This window comes from Oncorhynchus kisutch, linkage group LG23 (genome assembly GCF_002021735.2).
Source record: "Oncorhynchus kisutch isolate 150728-3 linkage group LG23, Okis_V2, whole genome shotgun sequence".
Lineage (NCBI taxonomy): Eukaryota > Metazoa > Chordata > Actinopteri > Salmoniformes > Salmonidae > Oncorhynchus > Oncorhynchus kisutch.
In genome coordinates, this window is record NC_034196.2 from 40,093,483 (window position 1) to 40,121,042 (window position 27,560).

At 45.8% G+C, this 27,560-nt stretch overlaps 1 protein-coding gene across 2 annotated transcripts in view; it reads left to right on the forward strand.

Moving 5' to 3' along the window:
• tln1 (talin 1) overlaps nucleotides 1-27,560 on the forward strand; it is a 135,978-nt gene that overhangs the window by 55,800 nt on the left and 52,618 nt on the right. For both annotated transcript variants that reach the window (XM_031802434.1, XM_031802435.1), the window contains exons 9-29: nucleotides 350-410; nucleotides 971-1,075; nucleotides 1,321-1,476; nucleotides 2,521-2,622; nucleotides 3,267-3,343; nucleotides 4,503-4,683; nucleotides 5,011-5,124; nucleotides 5,396-5,504; nucleotides 8,403-8,611; nucleotides 8,935-9,033; nucleotides 13,278-13,445; nucleotides 13,989-14,283; nucleotides 15,019-15,185; nucleotides 17,079-17,207; nucleotides 19,870-19,983; nucleotides 20,525-20,638; nucleotides 20,881-21,015; nucleotides 21,371-21,499; nucleotides 25,369-25,471; nucleotides 27,077-27,285; nucleotides 27,464-27,560. The exon at nucleotides 27,464-27,560 is cut by the window's right edge and continues 23 nt beyond it. In XM_031802434.1, the coding sequence (XP_031658294.1) occupies nucleotides 350-410; nucleotides 971-1,075; nucleotides 1,321-1,476; nucleotides 2,521-2,622; nucleotides 3,267-3,343; nucleotides 4,503-4,683; nucleotides 5,011-5,124; nucleotides 5,396-5,504; nucleotides 8,403-8,611; nucleotides 8,935-9,033; nucleotides 13,278-13,445; nucleotides 13,989-14,283; nucleotides 15,019-15,185; nucleotides 17,079-17,207; nucleotides 19,870-19,983; nucleotides 20,525-20,638; nucleotides 20,881-21,015; nucleotides 21,371-21,499; nucleotides 25,369-25,471; nucleotides 27,077-27,285; nucleotides 27,464-27,560 (2,873 nt within the window). The remainder of the gene's footprint in view (nucleotides 1-349; nucleotides 411-970; nucleotides 1,076-1,320; nucleotides 1,477-2,520; nucleotides 2,623-3,266; nucleotides 3,344-4,502; nucleotides 4,684-5,010; nucleotides 5,125-5,395; nucleotides 5,505-8,402; nucleotides 8,612-8,934; nucleotides 9,034-13,277; nucleotides 13,446-13,988; nucleotides 14,284-15,018; nucleotides 15,186-17,078; nucleotides 17,208-19,869; nucleotides 19,984-20,524; nucleotides 20,639-20,880; nucleotides 21,016-21,370; nucleotides 21,500-25,368; nucleotides 25,472-27,076; nucleotides 27,286-27,463) is intronic.

Sequence of the window (27,560 nt, forward strand, 5' to 3'; positions counted from 1 at the left end):
TGTAGTACATACAGAGCATTTTTGATGTAGTACATACAGAGCATTTTTGATGTAGTACATACAGAGCATTTTTGATGTAGTACATACAGAGCATTTTTGATGTAGTACATACAGAGCATTTTTGATGTAGTACATACAGAGCATTTTTGATGTAGTACATACAGAGCATTTTTGATGTAGTACATACAGAGCATTTTTGATGTAGTACATACAGAGCATTTTTTTTATGTAGTATCACTTGAATCCCAACTTGAGTCAGAACTACTGAATTATATTGCCTGCCTTAGTGATTTTGCTGTCTTGTTGAATAAAGTGTGTTTACATTTGATTTATTATTTATTTTCTGTAGTTTGAAAGAGTTCCTCCCTAAAGAGTACATCAAGAACAAAGGGGAGAAAAGAATCTTCCAGGTAAGAACCCGAGCATGTGTGTGTTCGCTTGTGTGTGTTCGCTTGTGTGTGGGTGCATGTGTGTGTTCGCTTGTGGGTGTGTGTGGGTGCATGTGTGTGTTCGCTTGTGTGTGTGTGGGTGCATGTGTGTGTGTGTGTTCGCTTGTGTGTGTGTGTGTGTGGGTGCATGTCTGTGTGTTCGCTTGTGTGTGGGTGTGGGTGCATGTCTGTGTGTTCGCTTGTGTGTGGGTGCATGCGTGGGTGTGAGTGTGATGGGGGGGGTCGTTGTAAGGCCAGTCATATTTGGGCTGCTTGCTCATTGCGGTGGGGACATTATTTTTCTCACAGACTGAAAACACATGACCTGAAAAAAATAGTTTCCCCGTCTGGTTTGTAGTAATAGTCATTGTCTCCATCTGTGTAGAGGTCAATGTATGCCAACTAGATTCATTGTTGGTATGGCTGTAACTGGTCGTATTGATTTAAATGTGTCCCGACTTTCTCTGTTCTAATTACTTCTACTGTGACGCTATAGTATCACTGGCTGAGATGTTCAATAAGTCTTTTTGTTTCCCACACAGGCACACAAAAACTACCAAAACATGACTGAAATCGAGGCCAAAGTCAGCTACGTCAAACTGGCTAGGTCTCTGAAAACCTACGGAGTGTCATTCTTCCTAGTAAAGGTACAATGGCACTGAAAAAATAACATTCAACCACAACTCCTTAAACAACTCCTTAAACAATTCCTTAAACAACAGTGAATATCTTCTTTCTAACCAATCAAAGCTCTTAACATTTTCAAAGCTTTTGAAGTTCTACTCACTGCCTTTGACGGTTGAATGGAATTTGCAATAGCTTTTCAAATGTTAAGGTATCATTAGTACGAGAGTACTTTTAAGCATGTGTTTTTGTGTGTGTGTCCTTGCAGGAGAAAATGAAGGGTAAGAACAAGCTGGTCCCTCGTCTTCTGGGAATCACCAAGGAGTGTGTCATGCGGGTAGACGAGAAGACCAAGGAGGTGATCCAGGAGTGGAACCTCACCAACATCAAACGCTGGGCTGCCTCGCCCAAGAGCTTCACCCTGGTGAGTCCCATGACCTCTGACCTCCTGGTCATCTTTGACCTTCTGGTTGCCTGGTCAGCATTGGAACAGGGTGACATTCAGGGTCATGTTCATTAGAAGCCAAACTGAAGAAAAACTGACTGAAACAGGGAGGGACTATCTGGACTTATAAGAAATGTTAATTGACCATTTTTAAAACATTTTCTGTTGTGTGCCCTAATGAACACGACCCAGTGCTCAACTAGAGCTGGGGGGGGGGGGGACCAGTGTGAAAAAGTTCCAAAATTGGTATGCACTCACTATAAGTGGCTCTGAATAAGAGTGTCTGCTAAATGACTCAAATGGAGATGTATAGTCATACATACCCATCACCTTATGAGTCTAGATCAGCAACATTCAACACTGTTGCATTCTGGTCATGTGCTGGAGAATGCAGGTGCACATTGCATGTTTTCATCTAGCGCTGCTTATTTGCCCACAAGTGAACAAAAGGCCTGAAGGATTTTTCAAATATTAACATACCACAAGGCTCCATTTTCTTTGTCAGTTATTTTGTCGGTTATAAACCAGTACAGAAAAGGGACTGGTCGTTTTGTCCGTCTTGTTATTATAATTTTTTCTGGAGAGTATTTCCTGGCAGTTCACCAGATAAATAACATCTAGCTCCATGACGACTTTTTACGGTTTGGAAAGAACATTTCTGCCGCTTATAATGCCAACAAAATGACAGGTAATGCATTGTATGACGTCAGTGGTATATTTCAGGGGAGTAATAACTATTCAAACGGACCTATGCTACCCAATCTTTGGAGATTTTTATGTAAGTACCTCGGAGGAGGTATTTGGCAGGCATTGGTGATTTACAATGTGCATACAGTATATACAATTAAGTTGTCATTTTGTCTCTTACAGTGGTTTAACGGCTGTGTTCCCTCTAGGCATCTCTATGGGATTAGTTATAAAGGAATTAGTCATATAATATAGGACCACTGCCATTTCAAACAAAAACATAGAGTTGCATTGAGGGAGCACCCTGTTACAGTAGATATAATAATTGTATTCCAGGACTTTGGCGATTATCAAGACGGTTACTACTCTGTCCAGACGACTGAGGGAGAGCAGATCGCCCAACTGATCGCTGGTTACATTGACATCATTCTGAAAAAGGTACTGAGGTGTCTCACAGTATATAGATGCATTGGAGTATGGTGAAGTTGCCCTTAGACACTGATCTTGGGTCAGTTTCCCCATTTAATGTTTAAGGTTAGGATTGAGGGATGGGAAAGCTGATCCTTGATCTATACCCAGGGGAAACTTCACCGCGGAGCAGATGCACCAACACAAAATCCTGGTTGTAGCCAGTGATTGTAATCAGTCAAGATAGCAAATCAAGAGTTCTGTATGACCAGGTCACCATGGAAATCATATTGACAAAAAGCCTCAGGGTACGCTAGAGTTGCCTCTTCAATGTGTCTGTGCACTGCATTACAGTATGCATAGAGTACTGCCATGATAGAGTTTAGAGATTCCACACCTTAACGCATATCCCAGTAATGGTGAGATTACAATTGTTTACAGACAATCGAGTAAAAACGATCTTATAATATGTTTTCTGATGAGGCACGACAGTTGAACTAAGCTCATGAGACATTTAGAAGTTCTATATGTCAAGAATCGATGGTCATATAACATTACTTTAAGAGTGCCAGAAAATGGATGTACAAATCCCAGATTGCCCCTTTATTTTTTTTAATTCAATGAAGAGAGCTATATCAATCACCCCAATAACCTGTCTTGTCTCCTTCCAACAGAAAAAGAGCAAGGACCACTTTGGCTTAGAGGGAGATGAGGAGTCCACCATGTTGGAGGATTCTGTGTCACCCAAAAAGTGAGTCCAGTGCAGCGGTTTCCTGCCGTGTGTGCCAGTGATGTCACAGCATGTTGGTGACTGCTCACTTCGTGTGTGTGTGTGTGTGTGTGTGTGTGTGTGTGTGTGTGTGTGTGTGTGTGTGTGTGTGTGTGTGTGTGTGTGTGTGTGTGTGTGTGTGTGTGTGTGTGTGTGTGTGTGTGTGTGTGTGTGTGTGTGTGTGTGTTTTGACGTCAGTAGATTCTATACTGTACTAACTTTCCCTCAGTCTTTATCCATAACTCCCCTACAGATTTTCATCATCATTGTGTATGTATGTATTCCTGTGTAGTGGGTCCATCTAGCCTGTGGGTCCTGTGTAGTGGGTCCATCTAGCCTATGGGTCCTGTGTAGTGGGTCCATCTAGCCTGCGGGTCCTGTGTAGTGGGTCCATCTAGCCTATGGGTCTTGTGTAGTGGGTCCATCTAGCCTATGGGTCTTGTGTAGTGGGTCCATCTAGCCTATGGGTCCTGTGTAGTGGGTCCATCTAGCCTGTGGGTCCTTCTAGCCTATGGGTATTGTGTAGTGGGTCCATCTAGCCTGTGGGTCCTTCTAGCCTATGGGTCTTGTGTAGTGGGTCCATCTAGCCTATGGGTCTTGTGTAGTGGGTCCATCTAGCCTATGGGTCTTGTGTAGTGGGTCCATCTAGCCTATGGGTCCTGTGTAGTGGGTCCATCTAGCCTGTGGGTCCTTCTAGCCTATGGGTCTTGTGTAGTGGGTCCATCTAGCCTATGGGTCTTGTGTAGTGGGTCCATCTAGCCTATGGGTCCTGTGTAGTGGGTCCATCTAGCCTATGGGTCCTGTGTAGTGGGTCCATCTAGCCTATGGGGGCATCTTTCTGATTCTGATGAGGATGAAGAGCCTTACAACACTGCAATATAGTATGTCTTCTGACATCTCTATTCATCCCTCTCTCCCCTCCCTCCCACCATCTCTCCCCTCCCTCCCATCATCTCTCCCCTCCCTCCCGCCATCTCTCCCCACCCTCCCGCCATCTCTCCCCACCCTCCCGCCATCTCTCCCCACCCTCCCGCCATCTCTCCCCACTCTCCCGCCATCTCTCCCCTCCCTCCCGCCATCTCTCCTCTCCCTCCCGCCATCTCTCCCCACCCTCCCTCTATCTGTCTCTCCACCCCCCCAGGTCTACAGTGCTGCAGCAGCAGTTTAACAAGGTGGGGAAGGTGGAGACTGGCTCTGTGGCCCTGCCAGCCATCATGCGTTCAGGGGCCGGGGGCCCCGAGAGCTTCCAGATGGGCTCCATGCCTCAGGCCAAGCAGCACATCACCAGCGGACAGATGCACAGGGGCCACATGCCCCCGCTGGTAAGACTGGAGGGCCACATTGAACTCTAGCAGGGTTGGGGTCAGTTCAGTTTTCAATTCAGGAAGTGAAATTCAGTTCAATTCAAGATTTGGAAAAAAGCCAAATAGGAAATAGTGGTTAATTCACTTCCTCAATTGACTGTTAATTGAAATAACTGAACAGACCCCAATACGATCTCTATATCTGAAGAAAGCCTTTTAGAGGCTAATACACCATCACATTCTCAGTGGAAAATAATTACAAACATGAAGTGTTATTGGCCCTATTTAATTAACTGTACCGAATGAAAACTAAGAGTGTATTTCGATATGTTCCCCTGTGTGCAGACATCAGCCCAGCAGGCCCTGACTGGCACCATCAACTCCAGCATGCAGGCGTTGCAGGCTGCCCAGGCCTCGCTGGAGGAGTTTGACACCCTGCCTCCCCTCGGGACAGACGCGGTGAGACACCTGGATTTAAACTGACCCCCTCTTCACCTGTACAACATCCAACCTGTGGCTATAACAAAATTCTTGATGATCTCGTCTAATTTTTTTCCTCTCAGTTTTAAGTGAATTATTTCAAATGGATACCATTTTAAAGCCTAGTTGTACCAATTAAAGAGAGAGAACATGCTCCACTCTTTTATAGTGTAATACAGTGATGGTGTATTTTTAATGTAAGTTGTGTAGAAAATAGTTTTAATGTGATCTGTGTCTTACCATGATCAAGGCCTCCCAAGCCTGGCGTAAGAACAAGATGGACGAGTCCAAACACGAGATCCACTCCCAGGTTGACGCCATCACAGCCGGGACGGCCTCTATGGTCAATCTCACCGCAGGTACCGTCTCTTCACTGTGGATACCAACAATGGATGTTGTGGTCATTTCTATCCAGTGGTGGGAAAAGTACCCAACTGTCATACTTGAGTAAAAGTAAAGATACCTTAATAGAAAATGACTCAAGTAAAAGTGAAAGTCACCCAGTAAAATACTAATTGAGGAAGTCTAAAAGTATTTGGTTTAAAATATACTTAAGTATAAATCATTTCAAATTCCTTATATTAAGGAAACCAGATGGCACCATTTTCTTATTTTTAAAACGTGCGGAAAGCCATGGGCACACTCCAACATTCAGACATAATTTACAAACAAAGCTTGTGTGTTTAGTGAGTCCACCAGATCAGAGGCAGTAGGGATGACCAGGGATGTTCTCTGTTTAGTGAGTCCACCAGATCAGAGGCAGTAGGGATGACCAGGGATGTTCTCTGTTTAGTGAGTCCACCAGATCAGGGGCAGTAGGGATGACCAGGGATGTTCTCTGTTTAGTGAGTCCACCAGATCAGGGGCAGTAGGGATGACCAGGGATGTTCTCTGTTTAGTGAGTCCACCAGATCAGGGGCAGTAGGGATGACCAGGGATGTTCTCTGTTTAGTGAATCCTCCAGATCAGAGGCAGTAGGGATGACCAGGGATGTTCTCTGTTTAGTGAGTCCTCCAGATCAGAGGCAGTAGGGATGACGAGGGATGTTCTCTGTTTAGTGAGTCCTCCAGATCAGAGGCAGTAGGGATGACCAGGGATGTTCTGTTGAGAAATGCGTGAATTTGACTATTTTCCTCTCCTGCTAAGCATTCAACATGTAACGAATACTTTTGGTTGTCAAGTGAAATGTATGGAGTAAAAAGTACAATATTTTCTGAAGGAATATAGTGAAGTAAAAGTAGTCAAAAATATAAATAGTAAAGTACAGATACCCCAAAAATTACTTAAGTAGTACTTTAAAGTATTTTTACTTAATTACTTTACACCATCTGTCTCGAAGAACCAGTAGATATGGGATTGCCTTTTTCACAGGGGTGCTTAATTCAATACAGGTCTCTCTTGTGAAATAGATTTTATGTCAATGACAATTACATGTAGAAATACAGCTTAAATGATTTTTCTTTTTAAATAAAAATGTATTTAGATTCTGAATTGTAATGCCCTTTAACTAGATATGTAAAGGATTTTTCAGCTTAGATATTGACTCTGTGGGTGGATGAATAAAACAAAGCAGCAGCATAGACCACATGAGGACTGCTCATGAAGTTCCCCTCATAGACCACGTGAGGACTGCTCATGAAGTTCCCCTTATAGACCATGTGAGGACTGCTCATGAAGTTCCCCTCATAGACCATGTGAGGACTGCTCATGAAGTTCCCCTCATAGACCACGTGAGGACTGCTCATGAAGTTCCCCTCATAGACCACGTGAGGACTGCTCATGAAGTTCCCCTTATAGACCATGTGAGGACTGCTCATGAAGTTCCCCTCATAGACCACGTGAGGACTGCTCATGAAGTTCCCCTCATAGACCACGTGAGGATTGCTCATGAAGTTCCCCTCATAGACCACGTGAGGACTGCTCATGAAGCTCCCCTCATAAACCACGTGAGGATTGCTCATGAAGTTCCGCTCATAGACCACGTGAGGACTGCTCATGAAGTTCCCCTCATAGACCACGTGAGGACTGCTCATGAAGTTCCCCTCATAGACCACGTGAGGACTGCTCATGAAGTTCCCCTCATAGACCACGTGAGGACTGCTCATGAAGTTCCCCTCATAGACCACGTGAGGACTGCTCATGAAGTTCCCCTCATAGACCATGTGAGGACTGCTCATGAAGTTCCCCTCATAGACCACGTGAGGACTGCTCATGAATTCCGCTCATAGACCACGTGAGGACTGCTCATGAAGCTCCCCTCATAGACCACGTGAGGATTGCTCATGAATTCCGCTCATAGACCACGTGAGGACTGCTCATGAAGTTCCTCTCATAGACCACGTGAGGACTGCTCATGAAGTTCCCCTCATAGACCACGTGAGGACTGCTCATGAAGTTCCCCTCATAGACCACGTGAGGACTGCTCATGAAGTTCCCCTTATAGACCACGTGAGGACTGCTCATGAAGTTCCCCTCATAGACCACGTGAGGACTGCTCATGAAGTTCCCCTCATAGACCACGTGAGGACTGCTCATGAAGTTCCCCTCATAGACCACGTGGGGATTGCTCATGAAGTTCCCCTCATAGACCACGTGGGGATTGCTCATGAAGTTCCCCTCATAGACCACGTGAGGATTGCTCATGAAGTTCCCCTCATAGACCACGTGAGGACTGTTCATGAAGCTCCCCTCATAGACCACGTGAGGATTGCTCATGAAGTTCCGCTCATAGACCACGTGAGGACTGCTCATGAAGTTCCCCTTATAGACCATGTGAGGACTGCTCATGAAGTTCCCCTCATAGACCACGTGAGGACTGCTCATGAAGTTCCCCTCATAGACCACGTGAGGACTGCTCATGAAGTTCCCCTTATAGACCACGTGAGGACTGCTCATGAAGTTCCCCTCATAGACCACGTGAGGACTGCTCATGAAGTTCCCCTTATAGACCATGTGAGGACTGCTCATGAAGTTCCCCTCATAGACCCCGTGGGGGCTGCTCATGAAGTTCCCCTCATAGACCACGTGAGGACTGCTCATGAAGTTCCCCATATAGACCACGTGAGGACTGCTCATGAAGTTCCCCTCATAAACCACGTGGGGGCTGCTCATGATGTTCCCCATATAGACCACGTGAGGACTGCTCATGACGTTCCCCTCAACATCTGTCTGTCCCCTTCACCATAGGTGTAGTGCTTAAAGGACTGCCCACAAAGTATTGAAACCTAAACATGTCTGTCTGTCCCCCTCAACAATAGGCGACCCAGCAGAGACAGACTACACGGCGGTGGGCTGTGCCGTGACCACCATCTCCTCCAACCTAACGGAGATGTCCAAGGGGGTCAAGCTGCTCGCCGCCCTCATGGAGGATGAGGGAGGCAACGGAAACCAGTTGTTGGGGGCTGCCAAGAACCTGGCGTGTGCCGTGTCCGACATGCTAAAGACCGCCCAGCCAGCCAACACTGAGGTAACACGCACGAGCACACACTGAATACTGAAGTAACACCCCGAAGGCTTAGCCATTTTTGTGTACTTCCTGTTTCTGTGTCGCACAATGATAATGTTCAGAAAAGCGCATGGTGTAAAAAGATTTTGCAGCTAAAATTGAAAATCTGTGTTCTTATTAAAACATTTTCTCCCATTTTGTGCTTACTGGACATGACCAATGTCACCTGTAAGTTAACGTGAAACCATCTTCATGCATAAGATGTTAAAGAATCCCTTCATGATGGCTTTTCTTCAGTCAAGTGACCTGTGCTTTTTGGGCATCTTTTTTTTTTTACCCATCAGCCCCGTCAGAACCTTCTGCAGGCTGCAGGAAACGTGGGCCAGGCCAGTGGCGAGCTGCTGTCTCACATCGGAGAGACGGACGCCGACCCCCGCTTTCAGGTAGGCCAACCGTGACCCAGTCCAGAGTGAACTGAACTGGCACTCTGAAAGTGGGACTACGCCACAAGAAAATAAGTTGACCGTTTTCAGACTTGGGGCAAATTCTAACTTCCACTTACGTCAAACGTTCATTTAGTCTCCCATTGACATCAATAAATGGCTAAGTGAAAAATCCTGGAAGTTAGGATTCAGCCCTTCGTCCATTGCTTTCAACACTCTGATTTGCACAACGTTTAAGTTGTCTTAGGATCTTAGGTCAGAACACGGTCCTGATCAGTTCCCTATGTAGAGTTTGTTGACATAATTTGTGCAGTACTGTGTGATTTACTATAACCCCCTCTTTTTCTTTACACCTGCATTGGTCAGTTTCTAGGTAAAGGATCTTTCAGGGGTGCAAGGCGGAGCGTCTCCACTTATAGTCACATGCTGGTAACAAACGTGTCCTTGAAAGATGAGCCTATCCGAATCACTGTCACTCCCAATGGCCAATCATACTAATCGTTCTTGGATCTTTCACTGTAATTGATATGGACGACACTGGTGTAACATCATCTAGTAGTGCATTCTTGTCATTTCTAACTGTATAATAAGCATTTGACAGCAGTTTTGTTCAGTTTCTCTTGCATATCTTCAGGTACTCAAAATGTTCTTGGTTTTCTGATAGGTTTTGATTGTTGACACGCAGAAAGAGCAAGTAGCTCTCAAAAGCATTTGATTATGAAAGAATGCAACAGCTGAATAGCCCAACGCACTGAGAGAAACTTTGAGTTTCAGATGAGAAAAGTCAACCCAGGGATTAAAAGGTGAACTGTATTTACATGATCGTATTCTGCCCTGTCCAAACGAGGCTTCTGCCCTGTCCAAACGAGACTTCTGCCCTGTCCAAACGAGACTTCTGCCCTGTCCAAACGAGACTTCTGCCCTGTCCAAACGAGACTTCTGCCCTGTCCAAACGAGGCTTCTGCCCTGTCCAAACGAGACGTCTGCCCTGTCCAAACGAGACGTCTGCCCTGTCCAAACGAGACGTCTGCCCTGTCCAAACGAGACGTCTGCCCTGTCCAAACGAGACGTCTGCCCTGTCCAAACGAGACGTCTGCCCTGTCCAAACGAGACGTCTGCCCTGTCCAAACGAGACGTCTGCCCTGTCCAAACGAGACGTCTGCCCTGTCCAAACGAGACGTCTGCCCTGTCCAACCAGAGTAGTTTCCGTTTGTAGGGTACTGGGTTGATTATTAACTCTTAATGTGGTTGCATTGAGGTCTAGGAGAATACAGCTGTACCTGAACATATACAGGGAATGTCTGTTTTTAACAATTGTTTCCAATATTAAATGAAGGGTTTAAGAATAGTAGTAGTAGTAGGGGATATGTTTCGATAAGTGGTGGGAAGCCTGTTACCAATTGTTTTCTCTAAGAGAATTTCTGAATTCCTCATGACTGAACTAAGACCTATTGGCAACAGGTTTTGAAGACAGTATTTAACCTTTTTTATAATGGGACAAAACGACAGTGACCTTTGGTGAAGGTGTTGGAGTTGTTGTTTAATGTGGAGTTATTTATAATAGCCTATACATGTATTGAGGGAAGCACTTCAACTGAAAATGTGATGAAGTAGCTGTAATGTTACACCTAAGTGATGATATAGCCTACCATACAATGACTGAGCGAGTGCAGAGAACATATTGTGGAGAAATAAGTAGGCCGGCTAATGCCTGTTCATAAATGCTTGTGGAATGCAGCCTGATCGCAGCTCCCACAAAGTCCTCTGGGTTTCTTTTCCCTCCCTCTCCCTTTTTCTGCCTCCTCCTCCCCCTACTCCTTCACAAAACAACATGCAGGGAGAGCTGCCCAACTCCTCTGTTGTGATGTCGATAATCCCACTCAAACACCTTCTAAACTGCATAAAAATCATCTCTGGAGTAGTGCGGAGGCTGATGAGTGTTTGCTAGATTAGCTTTTGCAGAGACCCTGTTGCTGATATCCTGTCTCTCCTCAATGACAACCGTGTGTTAGCCTACCGTGTGTTAGCCTACCGTGTGATAGCCTACCGTGTGTTAGCCTACCGTGTGTTAGCCCACCGTGCGTTAGACCCCGTGCGTTAGACCCCGTGCGTTAGCCCACCGACCGTGCGTTAGCCCACCGACCGTGCGTTAGCCCACCGACCGTGCGTTAGCCCACCGCATGTGTCTGGCACTTCACAGCTGGAGTCCCTCCGCTTCCACGTATCATCTTTTGACACCTAGAGAGCCCTTAGTCACTTTTCTCTCCCCCTACTCCCTTTTCTCTCCCCCTACTCCCTTTTCTCTCCCCCTACTCCCTATTGTCTCCCCCTACTCCCTATTGTCTCCCCCTACTCCCTATTGTCTCCCCCTACCCCCTATTGTCTCCCCCTACTCCCTATTGTCTCCCCCTACTCCCTATTGTCTCCCCCTACTCTCTTTTCTCTCCCCCTACTCTCTTTTCTCTCCCCCTACTCACTTTTCTCTCCCCCTACTCACTTTTCTCCCCCCTGTCACTTTTCTCTCCACCCTAGTCTCTTCTCCCCCCCCCAGTCACTTTTCTCCCTCCTAGTTACTCCCCCACCCCCCTTAGTCACTCTGTTTTTGCAGGTTTTGGAAGCACAAAAACACACATTCTTTAGTTTAAATATATCTATCACGAGTCACAATTTAAACAGTTGCACATGTGTTTGAAATATCCCAGACCCAAAACCAGTATCAATGTCAAACCCAGTCTCTAAGTCAGCTAGTTGACAAAATATACATTAATATGCCATTGTTAGTCATTCTGTACTGTAGCTGCATTAGCTAGCCCACCCCATAACCTTGTAGAATGTCCTTATATTACCTTTGGAGGGTAGAGAATGCTGGTATGTTCCTAAAGTCCCAACTTGTGGGGAAGACAAAAAGACCAACAGCTAAAGGCAGGATAGAGTTGATGATTGTCTTTTGGAGCCACCAGGCTTGAGTCTCCCCTCCTCCCCAGCCTGGATGGGTTATACTATAGTATATTTATGTTTAAGCCAATGAATATGAAGCACTCTCACAAATGGCACCATATTCCCTACATAGTGTACTAAGGCTCTGGTCAAAAGTAGTGCTCTATGTAGGGAATAGTGTGCTATTTGGGATGTAGGCTTAGCTTGGCTTCTATGGAAAGAATCCTTGGAGGCCACTTCCTGAGTGGCGCAGTGGTCTAAGGCAGTCTAGTGTAGCTGTACCACTAGAGATCCAGGCTCTGTCACAGCCGGCCGCGACCGGGAAACCCATGGGGCAGCGCACAATTGGCCCTGCATCGTTAGGGGAGGGTTTGGTCGGAAGAGATGTTCTTGTCCCATCGCACTCTAGCGACTCCTGTGGCGGGCCAGGTGCATGCATGCTAACACGGTGGCTAGGTGTACGGTGTTTCCTCCGACACATTGGTGCGGCTGGCTTCCAGGTTAAGCCTGCATTGTGTCTAGAAGCAGTGCGGCTTGGTTGGGTTGTGTTTCAGAGGACGCACGGCACTCGACCTTCGCCTCTCCCGGGTCCGTACGGGAGTTGCAGCGATTAGACTGTAGACTGTAAGACTGTAACTACCAATTGAATACCATGAAATTAGGGAGAAAAGGGTGTGTGAAAAATATATTTCAAAAAGAAACCTCAGAGGCCATTATAGATAGTAGTGTCATCAATAGGGTCTTCTATTTACCTTTGTGCTAAAACTGGCTACCACTGAATTCAGGTCAGACTGTAAGCTGTGGTGTGTTTGGCAGGACAGATTTTAAAACTGGAAAAGTCTCTAATTTTCCCCTTTAGTAGAGGCTATTTCTCTAATCTCTTTACTTAATTTAATTTTCCAAAATGGACCTTTAACATTTGAGTACTCTTCCTGAAGAGGACAATTATTTTCAGAATAATTAAATTGATCCTAATTCTTACCAAAATAATTGTTCCATAGTTGACCCACAATCTTTTCACCCTATATAACCTCGGTGTCACACTGTTTCTGTTCTCAACAATGCTACACTGTTGTCTTCTTTGCTACGACAACAACAACAAGTTAACTAAAGCAGAAACAGTCTGGTATTCAAGCTAAAGATACTCACAATGAACCACAGTCTCAATCAAAACAGAGCCTCGTTTATGGGCCTGGTATGGAATTGTCAATGATATTTTCTCCTTCCACTTAAGCATGCCTTAATTTACTTTATGCTACATGCTAACAAGCATGCTAACTAGCCTGTGTCATTCCTGCCGTTCTCAGGACATGCTTATGCAGCTGGCTAAAGCCGTGGCTAACGCCGCCGCCGCTCTGGTGCTCAAAGCAAAGAACGTGGCCCAGAAGACAGAGGACTCTGCACTCCAGAACCGCGTCATCGCCGCGGCGACCCAATGTGCCCTATCCACCTCCCAACTGGTGGCTTGTACCCGGGTAAGAGAAGAGAACCCCAACATCTTTTACCACACACTAACCATCTATTGTCCCATGTTTGTCATTTAGACTTGGACGGAATACCGTTTACAGGGGTATTTTCTTTCAATACTGAAAATTGGGGGCCCCATAAAGGTCGGGTGCATCTCTGCATCACGGGAGCTGTTATAACTGTTAAGTTAACTATCTAAGATGTGTCAGATAAATGATATCCAGCTCGGGGCTCCAGCTATGCATTTGGTTTGCTAACTAGCTATCTAAGCGGCTTGATGGAAAGATCAAGCTTCTTGGTTCCAGCAGAGATAATCAATCCCCACCTGGATCAAGATCCCTGCTAAATTTGTTTTATGCTTCAAAATACAAAACATTTGGAAAGAAATAGTGCCCCTGGTGAGCACTGCCGGTAATACAGTATACCCCTGTATTGTACAGGAACGGTATGAAAATCTCTCTCCCCCTTTCTTACCCCTATCTTTGCCTTTGCTTTTTCTCTCCTTTCTCCCCTTATCCCTTTTTGTCTTACCCCTCTCCCTCTCTCTCCAGGTGGTCGCTCCCACCATCAGCTCTCCGGTGTGCCAGGAGCAGCTGATTGAGGCAGGCAAGCTGGTTGCCAAATCGGTGGATGGCTGTGTGGATGCGTCGCAGGGCGCCACCAGCGATGAGGGGCTCCTCAAGCAGGTGGGCGCCGCCGCCACAGGCGTCACCCATGCCCTCAACGAGCTCCTGCAGCACATCAAGCAGTACGCCCACGGAGGCCAGCCCATAGGGCGCCACGGAGAGGCCACCGACCGCATCCTGGATGTCACCGAGAACATCTTCAGCTCCATGGGAGATGCCGGTAGGCTGGGGGATGGGAGGGGAGGGGCGGGGCTTATTGGAGTGAGATGGCATAGATGGTGGATTAAAGATGTCCCACTCATGCCTTTTACCATTGAAGAAAATGGTCACAGTTCAGGTCTGCTTAAGGGGGTGGCTCTCCCATAGGCAGCAATGCGGTAGCAGCTGGGTCTGGTCTGCTTAGTTTATTGACTGTATATGAACCTGAAAAAAGGAGCAAGTGAGATGTCTCTGGAGTCTGCATCTCAAAATGGCATCCTATTTGCAAAAAGCTATTTCAAATGTTTGTCTTTATTTCCAAATAGCAGTACAAAATAAGTATAATTTGACTTGTTTTAATATGAAAATATGATTTGTAAGTGGATTGTTGTATAACTATTTGTTGGTAAAATACTCCCTGACATTGAAGATTTAAGAGGTTTATTTAAGGAAAGATCAAAATGCTGGCTCTCCTACCGTTGCCCTTTTCCTAGGGCCAGAATCAATAAAGGTTCGATGAATAAATCAGTATTTAAACTTCAGTAAAAACTAGATTAATAAATCAGTATTTAAACTTCAGTAAACACTAGATGAATAAATCAGTATTTAAACTTCAGTAAAAACTAGATGAATAAATGAGGATTTAAACTTCAGTAAAAACTAGATGAATAAATCAGTATTTAAACTTCAGTAAAAACTAGATGAATAAATCAGTATTTAAACTGCATTGACTGGTGTTTCTCTCCCTTCTCTCCAGGTGAGATGGTGCGTCAGGCCCGCATCCTTGCCCAGGCCACCTCGGACCTGGTCAACGCCATCAAGATGGACGCAGAGGGCGAGTCGGACCTGGAGAATTCCCGCAAGCTGCTGTCAGCCGCCAAGCTCCTGGCAGACGCCACGGCCAAAATGGTGGAGGCTGCTAAGGTCTGTTCCACATGACCTACTGTTCCCATCCTGTCCCCCATTCCACCATGGTCTGTTCCACATGACCTACTGTTCCCATCCTGTCCCCCATTCCACCATGGTCTGTTCCACATGACCTACTGTTCCCATCCTGTTCCGCCAAGGTCTGTTCCACATGACTTACTGTTCCCATCCTGTCCCCCATTCCACCATGGTCTGTTCCACATGACCTACTGTTCCCATCCTGTCCCCCATTCCACCATGGTCTGTTCCACATGACCTACTGTTCCCATCCTGTCCCCCATTCTGCCAAGGTCTGTTCCAAATGACCTACTGTTCCCATCCTGTCCCCCATTCCACCAAGGTCTGTTCCACATGACCTACTGTTCCCATCCGGTCCCCCATTCCACCATGGTCTGTTCCACATGACCTACTGTTCCCATCCTGTCCCCCATTCCACCATGGTCTGTTCCACATGACCTACTGTTCCCATCCTGTCCCCCATTCCACCATGGTCTGTTCCACATGACCTACTGTTCCCATCCTGTCCCCCATTCCACCATGGTCTGTTCCACATGACCTACTGTTCCCATCCTGTCCCCCATTCCACCATGGTCTGTTCCACATGACCTACTGTTCCCATCCTGTCCCCTGTTCCGCCAAGGTCTGTTCCACATGACTTACTGTTCCCATCCTGTCCCCCATTCCACCATGGTCTGTTCCACATGACCTACTGTTCCCATCCTGTCCCCCATTCCACCATGGTCTGTTCCACATGACCTACTGTTCCCATCCTGTCCCCCATTCTGCCAAGGTCTGTTCCAAATGACCTACTGTTCCCATCCTGTCCCCCATTCCACCAAGGTCTGTTCCACATGACCTACTGTTCCCATCCTGTCCCCCATTCCGCCAAGGTCTGTTCCACATGACCTACTGTTCCCATCCGGTCCCCCATTCCACCATGGTCTGTTCCACATGACCTACTGTTCCCATCCTGTCCCCCATTCCACCATGGTCTGTTCCACATGACCTACTGTTCCCATCCGGTCCCCCATTCCACCATGGTCTGTTCCACATGACCTACTGTTCCCATCCTGTCCCCCATTCCGCCAAGGTTTGTTCCAAATGACCTACTGTTCCCATCCTGTCCCCCATTCCACCATGGTCTGTTCCACATGACCTACTGTTCCCATCCTGTCCCCCATTCCACCATGGTCTGTTCCACATGACCTACTGTTCCCATCCTGTCCCCCATTCCGCCAAGGTCTGTTCCAAATGACCTACTGTTCCCATCCTGTCCCCCATTCCACCAAGGTCTGTTCCACATGACCTACTGTTCCCATCCTGTCCCCCATTCCACCATGGTCTGTTCCACATGACCTACTGTTCCCATCCTGTCCCCCATTCCGCCAAGGTCTGTTCCAAATGACCTACTGTTCCCATCCTGTCCCCCATTCCACCAAGGTCTGTTCCAAATGACCTACTGTTCCCATCCTGTCCCCCATTCCACCAAGGTCTGTTCCACATGACCTACTGTTCCCATCCTGTCCCCCATTCCACCAAGGTCTGTTCCACATGACCTACTGTTCCCATCCTGTCCCCCATTCCACCATGGTCTGTTCCACATGACCTACTGTTCCCATCCTGTCCCCCATTCCATCGTTGAGGATTTATGAGCGAGGCTGGAGGAATGGCGAGGCCTCAGTTTAGGACCTGTGTGTGTGTTTTAAATGTTTTATTGTTGTTTAGTCTTGTTTAAGTCTGCTCTATTGAGGATTTAGTTAGCAACATCCTCAGTGCGCTCGCATGCGGGTTGAATATCCTCTTGGTCTAATGGTTATGATGCTGGTTTCCCCAGCGGGAGACCGGGGTTCAGATCCCACTCGTGACATTACCGTGCTGATGTGTGTACAGGGCGCAGCCGCCAACCCGGACAGTGAGGAGCAGCAACAGAGACTGAGGGAGGCAGCAGAGGGCCTACGCATGGCCACCAACGCGGCTGCCCAGAATGCCATCAAGAAGAGGCTGGTCAACAAGCTGGAGGTGAGGACACAGTCAGACATCCTTCTCCTGATATTACTGGATCTCAACCAGTGTTTCTCCCGTCGTTATAAAGATTGGGTTGGGTGGGCCCCCCTCCTAACTTTGTTACACCCCCCTGCTTAAAAGAGACTGGTACTTTCCGCCTGGAAATTAAACTAGGGGAAATGCTGACTTTCAAACTGTATGGCCATTTAGATATTTTAACATTACTACTTGGGCCAGGAGTTTTTCAAGACCACATGACCTGACCACGACAAACAGGCTCTAGTTAAAGGGCACTTTAGAGTGAAAATTCATTTTTTATTAAGGCCAGCAATATCAATAAGACAGTATCATGAATATAAAACCGTTTATGATGTAAAAAGTTTGAGGCAATTTTAGGAGAAGAGGTGGGTCTTGGTATTTAAACAGGCGGATATACTCCCGATTCAAGCCTCTTACCCAAGAGCTCTAGAGTGAAAACGTATCTTAGTCTCTCGGTGTTAGTCTGGTTTTTATGGAAGTAAAAAAAAACATAATCTCTGCTTCTCATAGCAACCACACAAGTGGCTTCCCATAACAGCCAAATAAGTAAGAAGTGGTGCAGCGGTCTAAAGCACTGCATCTCAGTGCTAGAGGTGTTACTACAGACCCTGGTTTGATTCCAGGCTGTATCACAACCGACCGTGATTGGGAGTCCCATAGGGCGGCACACAATTGGCCCAGTGTCGCCCGGGTTTGGCCGGGGTAGGCAGTCATTGTAAATCAGAATTTGTTCTAAATGACTTGCCTAGTTAAATAAAGGCTACATAAAAATAAATATCAGATGGATGGTCAATCACCTCTCTCTTCCATACAACCACATCTCTCTGCCATACAACCATCTCTCTCTGCCATACAACCATCTCTCTCTGCCATACAACCATCTCTCTCTGCCATACAACCATCTCTCTCTGCCATACAACCACCTCTCTCTGCCATACAACCACCTCTCTCTGCCATACAACCACCTCTCTCTGCCATACAACCACCTCTCTCTGCCATACAACCACCTCTCTCTGCCATACAACCACCTCTCTCTGCCATACAACCACCTCTCTCTGCCATACAACCACCTCTCTCTGCCATACAACCACCTCTCTCTGCCATACAACCACCTCTCTCTGCCATACAACCACCTCTCTCTGCCATACAACCACCTCTCTCTGCCATACAACCACCTCTCTCTGCCATACAACCACCTCTCTCTGCCATACAACCACCTCTCTCTGCCATACAACCATCTCTCTCTGCCATACAACCATCTCTCTCTGCCATACAACCATCTCTCTCTGCCATACAACCACCTCTCTCTGCCATACAACCACCTCTCTCTGCCATACAACCACCTCTCTCTGCCATACAACCACCTCTCTCTGCCATACAACCACCTCTCTCTGCCATACAACCACCTCTCTCTGCCATACAACCACCTCTCTCTGCCATACAACCACCTCTCTCTGCCATACAACCACCTCTCTCTGCCATACAACCACCTCTCTCTGCCATACAACCACCTCTGCTGGTGCCAGGATGCGTCCCAAATAGCACCCTATTCCCTATATAGTGCATTACTTTTGACCAAAGCCCACAGGGCCCATAGTGCGCTACTTTTCACCAGAGCCATATGTAAGGAAACAGGGTGCTATTTGGGATGCTGCCCTAGTGTTAAGTGATATCGTAGGCCCACAAAAGAGCTTTGTAACTGCGAGGGAGGTTTGCAGAACTTATGAATGGCCGTGACTTGTCTAAGCAGAACTTATGACTGTCTGACTTGTCTAAATCAAATCACATGTTATTTGTCACATACACATGGTTAGCAGATGTTAATGCGAGTGTAGCAAAATGCTTGTGCTTCTAGTTGCGACCGTGCAGTAATATCTAACAAGTAATCTAACAAATTCACAACGACTACCTTATACACACATGTGTAAAGGGGTGAATAAGTACATAAAGATATATATGAATGAGCGATGGCCGAATTACATAGGCAAGATGCAGAACTAAACAGAACTTATGACTGTCTGACTTGCCTAAGCAGAACTTATGACTGGCAGTGAATCTGTCAGTGAACAGCAAAACAAGCCATCCAGAATATTACAATCGTGGGAAATCACAGGTTGGAAAGCAAATGTCTACTGCTGAAAAGAGAAGAGGCTAAATCCGTATTCTGTAGGCTACCAAAATATTAGATCAACTTCCAAATATTGTTTACAAAGTAAAACAAGAGAGGCAGGCTTTTGGCACGAACGCATCAGCCATCACCGACGAGTGACCGGTGAATCATTGGCTGAGTCAGTGAAACTGGAAAGCATTTTTAGGATCATAATTTCCTCCTCAGGTTGTAGCCTACAATTATGTGCGTCTGCACACACAGCTCACTATTGATGGATTCAAGACAAAGTTGTTTTTATTGATGTCAGTGTCAAAGTAGCCTGTCATTTTGGTTATTTGTGCGCAGCTTCATGATTTCTAAGGTTGTTTTGTTGCTTGCATTTGACAAATTTGATTAAAAACTGAACCTTAATGTATGCGTTGCTGAAATTAACCAACCCTGGTGTTAGTTATCAAGCACATTGGTTTGGAAACCTAAGTTGAAACTAAACTGACCGTCTTTTATTTTTCACACTGCGTTTCCTGTCAGAACGCAGCCAAGCAGGCCGCCGCGGCCGCCACTCAGACTATAGCCGCCGCCCAGCACGCCGCCTCGTCCAATAAGAACCCAGCAGCCCAGCAGCAGCTCGTCCAGAGCTGCAAGGTGAGAGCTCCGCTGCCATGACAACCCCAACCATCACTCTCTTCCTGGTTTCTGGTCCTGTGGGGTCAGGCATAGGTCAATGAGTACGAGTGTCATGCCTTTGCTCATTTTCTCTAATTTTCTCTCGCTCTCTTTTTCTCTCTCTCGCTCTCCCTCTTTCTATTTTTCTTTCTCTCTCTCAGGGGTACAATTACTGTAGTAAATCTCAAAGAAAATATTTTTGACTTTGCCATTCTGAGTTCGATTGTATTTCAGGTGTCCTTCATTGTACTCTGAACATGAGTGTGGAAATATCCCCTTTCTATACACTGAGCTTGTGATTTGTCATGTATGTAGTGATGTATGCAGTGATGTGAGCAGTGATGTATGCAGTCCTGTGAGCAGTGATTGCTTCATTGCACTGTAAGAATGAGAATAGAGCATTGTGATTTTGATAGTGTGTGTGTATGTTATTGTTTTTACCCTGACCGAACTACACATTTTCCATTTGATTGGTTGGTTGATAGTGTCATTAAGTGTCCGATCTGTTGGTGTGTGTCAGGTGGTGGCAGATCAGATTCCTCAGCTGGTCCAGGGAGTGCGTGGAAGCCAGTCCCAGCCCGACAGCCCCAGTGCCCAGCTCACCCTCATCGGGGCCGGCCAGAACTTCCTCCTGGTGAGACCCTCATCTCTGCCCTGCACTCATGTTTTTTCCCCTGATTCTGATATACTTTCGCAAAGAAGGATGCCCGCCTAAAAGGAATATGACACAAAACAAGGAAGCTTGTCCTCTGAAATCTACTGGAGCCAATTTGATTTATTACAAACTTCACCCGAACAATGTTTTAGTAGCATGCACCTTTTGTAGAAATAAACAAGTTAACCCTTTCCTTCCTCCATCCACTCCTATGCCCTCAGCCTGGTGCCAAGATGGTGACGGCTGCCAAGGCCACAGTACCTACCATTGGCGACCAGGCCTCTGCCATGCAACTCAGCCAGTGTGCCAAGAACCTGGCCACTGCCCTTGCCGAGCTCCGCACGGCTGCACAGAAGGTACCAAACACCCCCCAAACGCACTCAACAAGAACCTGTTGTTTGACCTTGTTAGCGCTTTTGCTCATGGAATTAGCTCGCTAGCTTGCTCCATTTAGCTGAAACACTGTATTAGCAGTTTAGTTTGTGGAATTAGCTAGCTACAGTAGCTTGCTCCGTAACTAGCTGAAACACTGTGTTAGCAGTTTAGCTAGTTGGAATTGGCTCACTCCATAGCTAACTTGAGTAACACCACGGTAATATAGCACTAGAGTTAGAGGTTTAGCAGGCTCGGTCTTGCTCAATATGGGGTCCCTATTCTGTTCTGTCTTCCCTTTCCCCACTTCCTGTGTTGACTTCCTATCATGTGATCCAGGCACAGGAAGCATGTGGTCCTCTGGAGATCGACAATGCTCTGACGGTGGTCCGAGGCCTGGAGAAAGACATGGTGGAGGCCAAGGCTTCAGCTGGCGATGGCAAACTCAAACCCCTGCCCGGAGAGACGGTGAGAGTCTCTCTCTCTCTCTCACACACACACACACAATACACCTTGCATATGCCGTATGCGTACTGTGCTTATAGGCTAGCAGGAAGTTTGACACCACACACACACACACACACACACAATACACCTTGCATATGCCGTATGCGTACTGTGCTTATAGGCTAGCAGGAAGTTTGACACACCACACACACACACACCACACACCACACACACACACACTTCTGCCCTGGTAGATGGCAAGCACATGCCCAAATACACACATTTTCACAAACACACAGTACTGTACATACAAGCTAACCACAACTTTTTCAACAGTATGCATATTATACAGCACCAAGTGTACACACACAACCCATCTCTCCCACGATCTTCCTTGGCAGCAGCTAATGGGGATCCTTAATAAATTCAATATACAAATAGTTGGAGCTGTATTGCTAGATTTCAGTGCAGCCTTTGATGTTATTGATCATAAATTGTTCACTTTTTCATAGTTGAGGAAAAATGTACATCTCTTCTAGTCTTTTTAAGAAACATTTGTGTGTTGAAAATGCCTCACCACTTGTATAATCTGTTTTAAACAGACCTACATACCTCACCAGACACAACACTATGGGTTCCTTAACGGTACCCAAACCATAAACAGATTTTCACTTAGTTATCTATAGAGTCATGGTGGAATGATCTGCTACCAGAGGTTACTCAGTTATCTATAGAGTCATGTCTTGGTGGAATGATCTGCTACCAGAGGTTACTCAGTTATGTATAGAGGCATGTCATGGTGGAATGATCTGCTACTAGAAGTTACTCCGTTATCTATAGAGTCATGTCATGGTGGAATGATCTGCTACTAGAAGTTACTCCGTTATCTATAGAGTCATGTCATGGTGGAATGATCTGCTACTAGAAGTTACTCCGTTATCTATAGAGTCATGTCATGGTGGAATGATCTGCTACTAGATGTTACTCAGTTATCTATAGAGTCATGTCATGGTGGAATGATCTGCTACTAGAAGTTACTCCGTTATCTATAGAGTCATGTCATGGTGGAATGATCTGCTACTAGAAGTTACTCCGTTATCTATAGAGTCATGTCATGGTGGAATGATCTGCTACTAGAAGTTACTCCGTTATCTATAGAGTCATGTCATGGTGGAATGATCTGCTACCAGAGGTTACTCAGTTATCTATAGAGTCATGTCATGGTGGAATGATCTGCTACCAGAGGTTACTCAGTTATCTATAGAGTCATGTCATGGTGGAATGATCTGCTACTAGATGTTACTCAGTTATCTATAGAGTCATGTCATGTTGGAATGGTTACTCAGTTATCTATAGAGTCATGTCATGGTGGAATGATCTGCTACTAGAAGTTACTCCGTTATCTATAGAGTCATGTCATGGTGGAATGATCTGCTACTAGAAGTTACTCCGTTATCTATAGAGTCATGTCATGGTGGAATGATCTGCTACTAGAAGTTACTCCGTTATCTATAGAGTCATGTCATGGTGGAATGATCTGCTACCAGAGGTTACTCAGTTATCTATAGAGTCATGTCATGGTGGAATGATCTGCTACCAGAGGTTACTCAGTTATCTATAGAGTCATGTCATGGTGGAATGATCTGCTACTAGATGTTACTCAGTTATCTATAGAGTCATGTCATGTTGGAATGGTTACTCAGTTATCTATAGCGTCATGGTGGAATGATCTGCTACCAGAGGTTACTCAGTTATCTATAGAGGCATGTCATGGTGGAATGATCTGCTACTAGAAGTTACTCCGTTATCTATAGAGTCATGTCATGGTGGAATGATCTGCTACTAGAAGTTACTCCGTTATCTATAGAGTCATGTCATGGTGGAATGATCTGCTACTAGATGTTACTCAGTTATCTATAGAGGCATGTCATGGTGGAATGATCTGCTACTAGAAGTTACTCCGTTATCTATAGAGTCATGTCATGGTGGAATGATCTGCTACTAGAAGTTACTCCGTTATCTATAGAGTCATGTCATGGTGGAATGATCTGCTACTAGATGTTACTCAGTTATCTATAGAGTCATGTCATGGTGGAATGATCTGCTACTAGAAGTTACTCCGTTATCTATAGAGTCATGTCATGGTGGAATGATCTGCTACCAGAGGTTACTCAGTTATCTATAGAGTCATGTCATGGTGGAATGATCTGCTACTAGAAGTTACTCCGTTATCTATAGAGTCATGTCATGGTGGAATGATCTGCTACTAGATGTTACTCCGTGATCTATAGAGTCATGTCATGGTGGAATGATCTGCTACCAGAGGTTACTCAGTTATCTATAGAGTCATGTCATGGTGGAATGATCTGCTACTAGAAGTTACTCCGTTATCTATAGAGTCATGTCATGGTGGAATGATCTGCTACTAGATGTTACTCCGTGATCTATAGAGTCATGTCATGGTGGAATGATCTGCTACTAGATGTTACTCCGTTATCTATAGAGTCATGTCATGGTGGAATGATCTGCTACTAGATGTTACTCCGTTATCTATAGAGTCATGTCATGGTGGAATGATCTGCTACTAGAAGTTACTCCGTTATCTATAGAGTCATGTCATGGTGGAATGATCTGCTACTAGAAGTTACTCAGTTATCTATAGAGTCATGTCATGGTGGAATGATCTGCTACTAGAAGTTACTCCGTTATCTATAGAGTCATGTCATGGTGGAATGATCTGCTACTAGATGTTACTCAGTTATCTATAGAGTCATGTCATGGTGGAATGATCTGCTACTAGAAGTTACTCAGTTATCTATAGAGTCATGTCATGGTGGAATGATCTGCTACTAGAAGTTACTCCGTTATCTATAGAGTCATGTCATGGTGGAATGATCTGCTACTAGATGTTACTCCGTTATCTATAGAGTCATGTCATGGTGGAATGATCTGCTACTAGATGTTATTCAGTTATCTATAGAGTCATGTCATGGTGGAATGATCTGCTACTAGATGTTATTCAGTTATCTATAGAGTCATGTCATGGTGGAATGATCTGCTACTAGATGTTATTCAGTTATCTATAGAGTCATGTCATGGTGGAATGATCTGCTACTAGATGTTACTCAGGCAAAAAGCAAGTTTAGCTTAAAAAACAGATATAAAATACATATCACAGCACCTCTCCTATTTCTAAAAATCTGATTGAACTGTACAGTATATAACAATATGAATATATATATATATATATATAAAACTATTGTTTTATTTCTAGTTAGAAGTTATTAGTAATAAATTAGTAAGTAATTAGTTGTCTATTACTGTTCTGTACTTTCATGTATTTGTATGTTTTGTGTGGACCCCAGGGAGAGTAGCTGGCACATTTGCAGTAGCTAATAGGGATCCTAATAAATTAAACTAAACTTGTAGCCATATGCACAGCAGGAAGGTAGGCTGATTTCAACACCCACCACAGAATCAGGTTGGTAGGCTGATTTCAACACCCACCACAGAATCAGGTTGGTAGGCTGATTTCAACACCCACCACAGAATCAGGTTGGTAGGCTGATTTCAACACCCACCACAGAATCATGAATCATGCCTCAGCACCCATCTATGGGTCTGTGCCTATATGATGATTACAAGCACTTGACATTGAGAATTCCAACCACAGTGCAGACACTTACGAAAAACACACGCACTTAACTGGCCCTCAATGCTTCGTATGTGAGAGCAGTCAGTAAAATGAAACCTGATGTAATTAGGCATAATTAGGATTCTTGACCACTCACTCCTACTCATGTTACTTTATTTAATTAAATTCTGTGTGAAGATAAGAATTATACAAGTGGAAGTATGTGCATTGTGTCTTATTGTATGTGTTTTTGCAGCTGGAGAAGTGCTCTCAGGACGTGGGCAGCAGCACTAAGGCTGTGAGCTCTGCCATCGCCCAGCTGCTGAGTGAGGCCACCCAGGGCAATGAGAACTACACAGGTAACTACAGTAGTATACACACTGGCCACCCAGGGCAACGAGAACTACACAGGTAACTACAGTAGTATACACACTGGCCACCCAGGGCAACAAGAACTACACAGGTAACTACAGTAGCATACAAACTGGCCACCCATGGCAACGAGAACTACACAGGTAACTACAGTAGTATACAAACTGGCCACCCAGGGCAACGAGAACTACACAGGTAACTACAGTAGTATACACACTGGTCACCCAGGGCAACGAGAACTACACAGGTAACTACAGTAGTGTACAAACTGGTCACCCAGGGCAACGAGAACTACACAGGTAGTTACGGTAGTGTACAAACTGGTCACCCAGGGCAACGAGAACTACACAGGTAGTTACGGTAGTGTACAAACTGGTCACCCAGGGCAACGAGAACTACAGTACCAGTCAAAAGTCTGGACACACCTACTCATTCAAGGGTTTTTCTTTGTACTTTTTTCTACATTGTAGAATAATAGTGAAGACATTTAAACTATGAAGGTCTCCGGGGCTAGAGTTGGAGAACCCTGGCCTACAGAAAGGCTCTCCAACCCTGTTCCTGGAGAGCTATCGTTCTGTAGGTTTTCACTCCAACCATCATCTAGCACACCTGATTCTAATAATTAGCTGGTTGATAAAATTAATCGGGTTAGTTCCAACTGGGGTTGGATTGAACACCTACAGGACGGTAGCTCTCCAGGAACAGGGTTGGATTGAACACCTACAGGATGGTAGCTCTCCAGGAACAGGGTTGGATTGAACACCTACAGGACGGTAGCTCTCCAGGAACAGGGTTGGATTGAACACCTACAGGACGGTAGCTCAGCTCTCCAGGAACAGGGTTGGATTGAACACCTACAGGACGGTAGCTCTCCAGGAACAGGGTTAGATTGAACACCTACAGGACGGTAGCTCTCCAGGAACAGGGTTGGATTGAACACCTACAGGATGGTAGCTCTCCAGGAACAGGGTTGGATTGAACACCTACAGGACGGTAGCTCTCCAGGAACAGGGTTGGATTGAACACCTACAGGACGGTAGCTCTCCAGAAACAGGGTTAGATTGAACACCTACAGGACGGTAGCTCTCCAGGAACAGGGTTAGATTGAACACCTACAGGACGGTAGCTCTCCAGGAACAGGGTTAGATTGAACACCTACAGGACGGTAGCTCTCCAGGAACAGGGTTCGATTGAACACCTACAGGACGGTAGCTCTCCAGGAACAGGGTTAGATTGAACACCTACAGGACGGTAGCTCTCCAGGAACAGGGTTAGATTGAACACCTACAGGACGGTAGCTCTCCAGGAACAGGGTTAGATTGAACACCTACAGGACGGTAGCTCTCCAGGAACAGGGTTAGAGAGCCCTGGCCTAGAGGTAACTTACTGAAGTATGTAAAAAAAAAGAGAAAAAAAAAAAAGAATGTAGCTCAGATAATAAAAGAATCATGAAGCCCTCAGCCATGTGCGCTGAGTATAGTATATAATGTGTCTGACAGCCTAAAAATGTATCTGGTGGGAGTAAGGAAGAAGACTCAGGAGCCCCTCTAGTGGAGACAGATGGTACTCATGCTTTGTCCCCTCTCTCTCAGGTATGGCAGCCAGAGACGTGGCTCAGGCATTGCGCGCTCTGGCCTCGGCCGCCCGTGGGGTTGCCGCGACGACCGCCGACCCTCAGGCCCGCAACGCCATGCTGGACTGTGCTGGTGACGTTATGGACAAGTCGGCCAATCTGATCGAAGAGACCAAGAGAGCCATTGCCAAGCCGGGAGATCCTGACAGCCAGCAGAGACTGGCACAGGTCAGTCAGACAGTCTGTTAGGTTCTATACTTTTGGATATTTGTTGCCAATACACAAAGAGCTCACTATTAGAATGTAAACCCCTCAACAGTCAGGACTGTGCTTCTATGAAAGACCTTAGGAAACATCATATCCACCTACGAAATGCTTCTATTTGAATGTGTTTGGTTGTGTACAGGTGGCCAAGGCTGTATCCCAGGCCCTGAACAGGAGTGTGAACTGCCTGCCTGGACAGAGAGATGTGGACAACGCTATAAGAACAGTCGGAGAGGCCA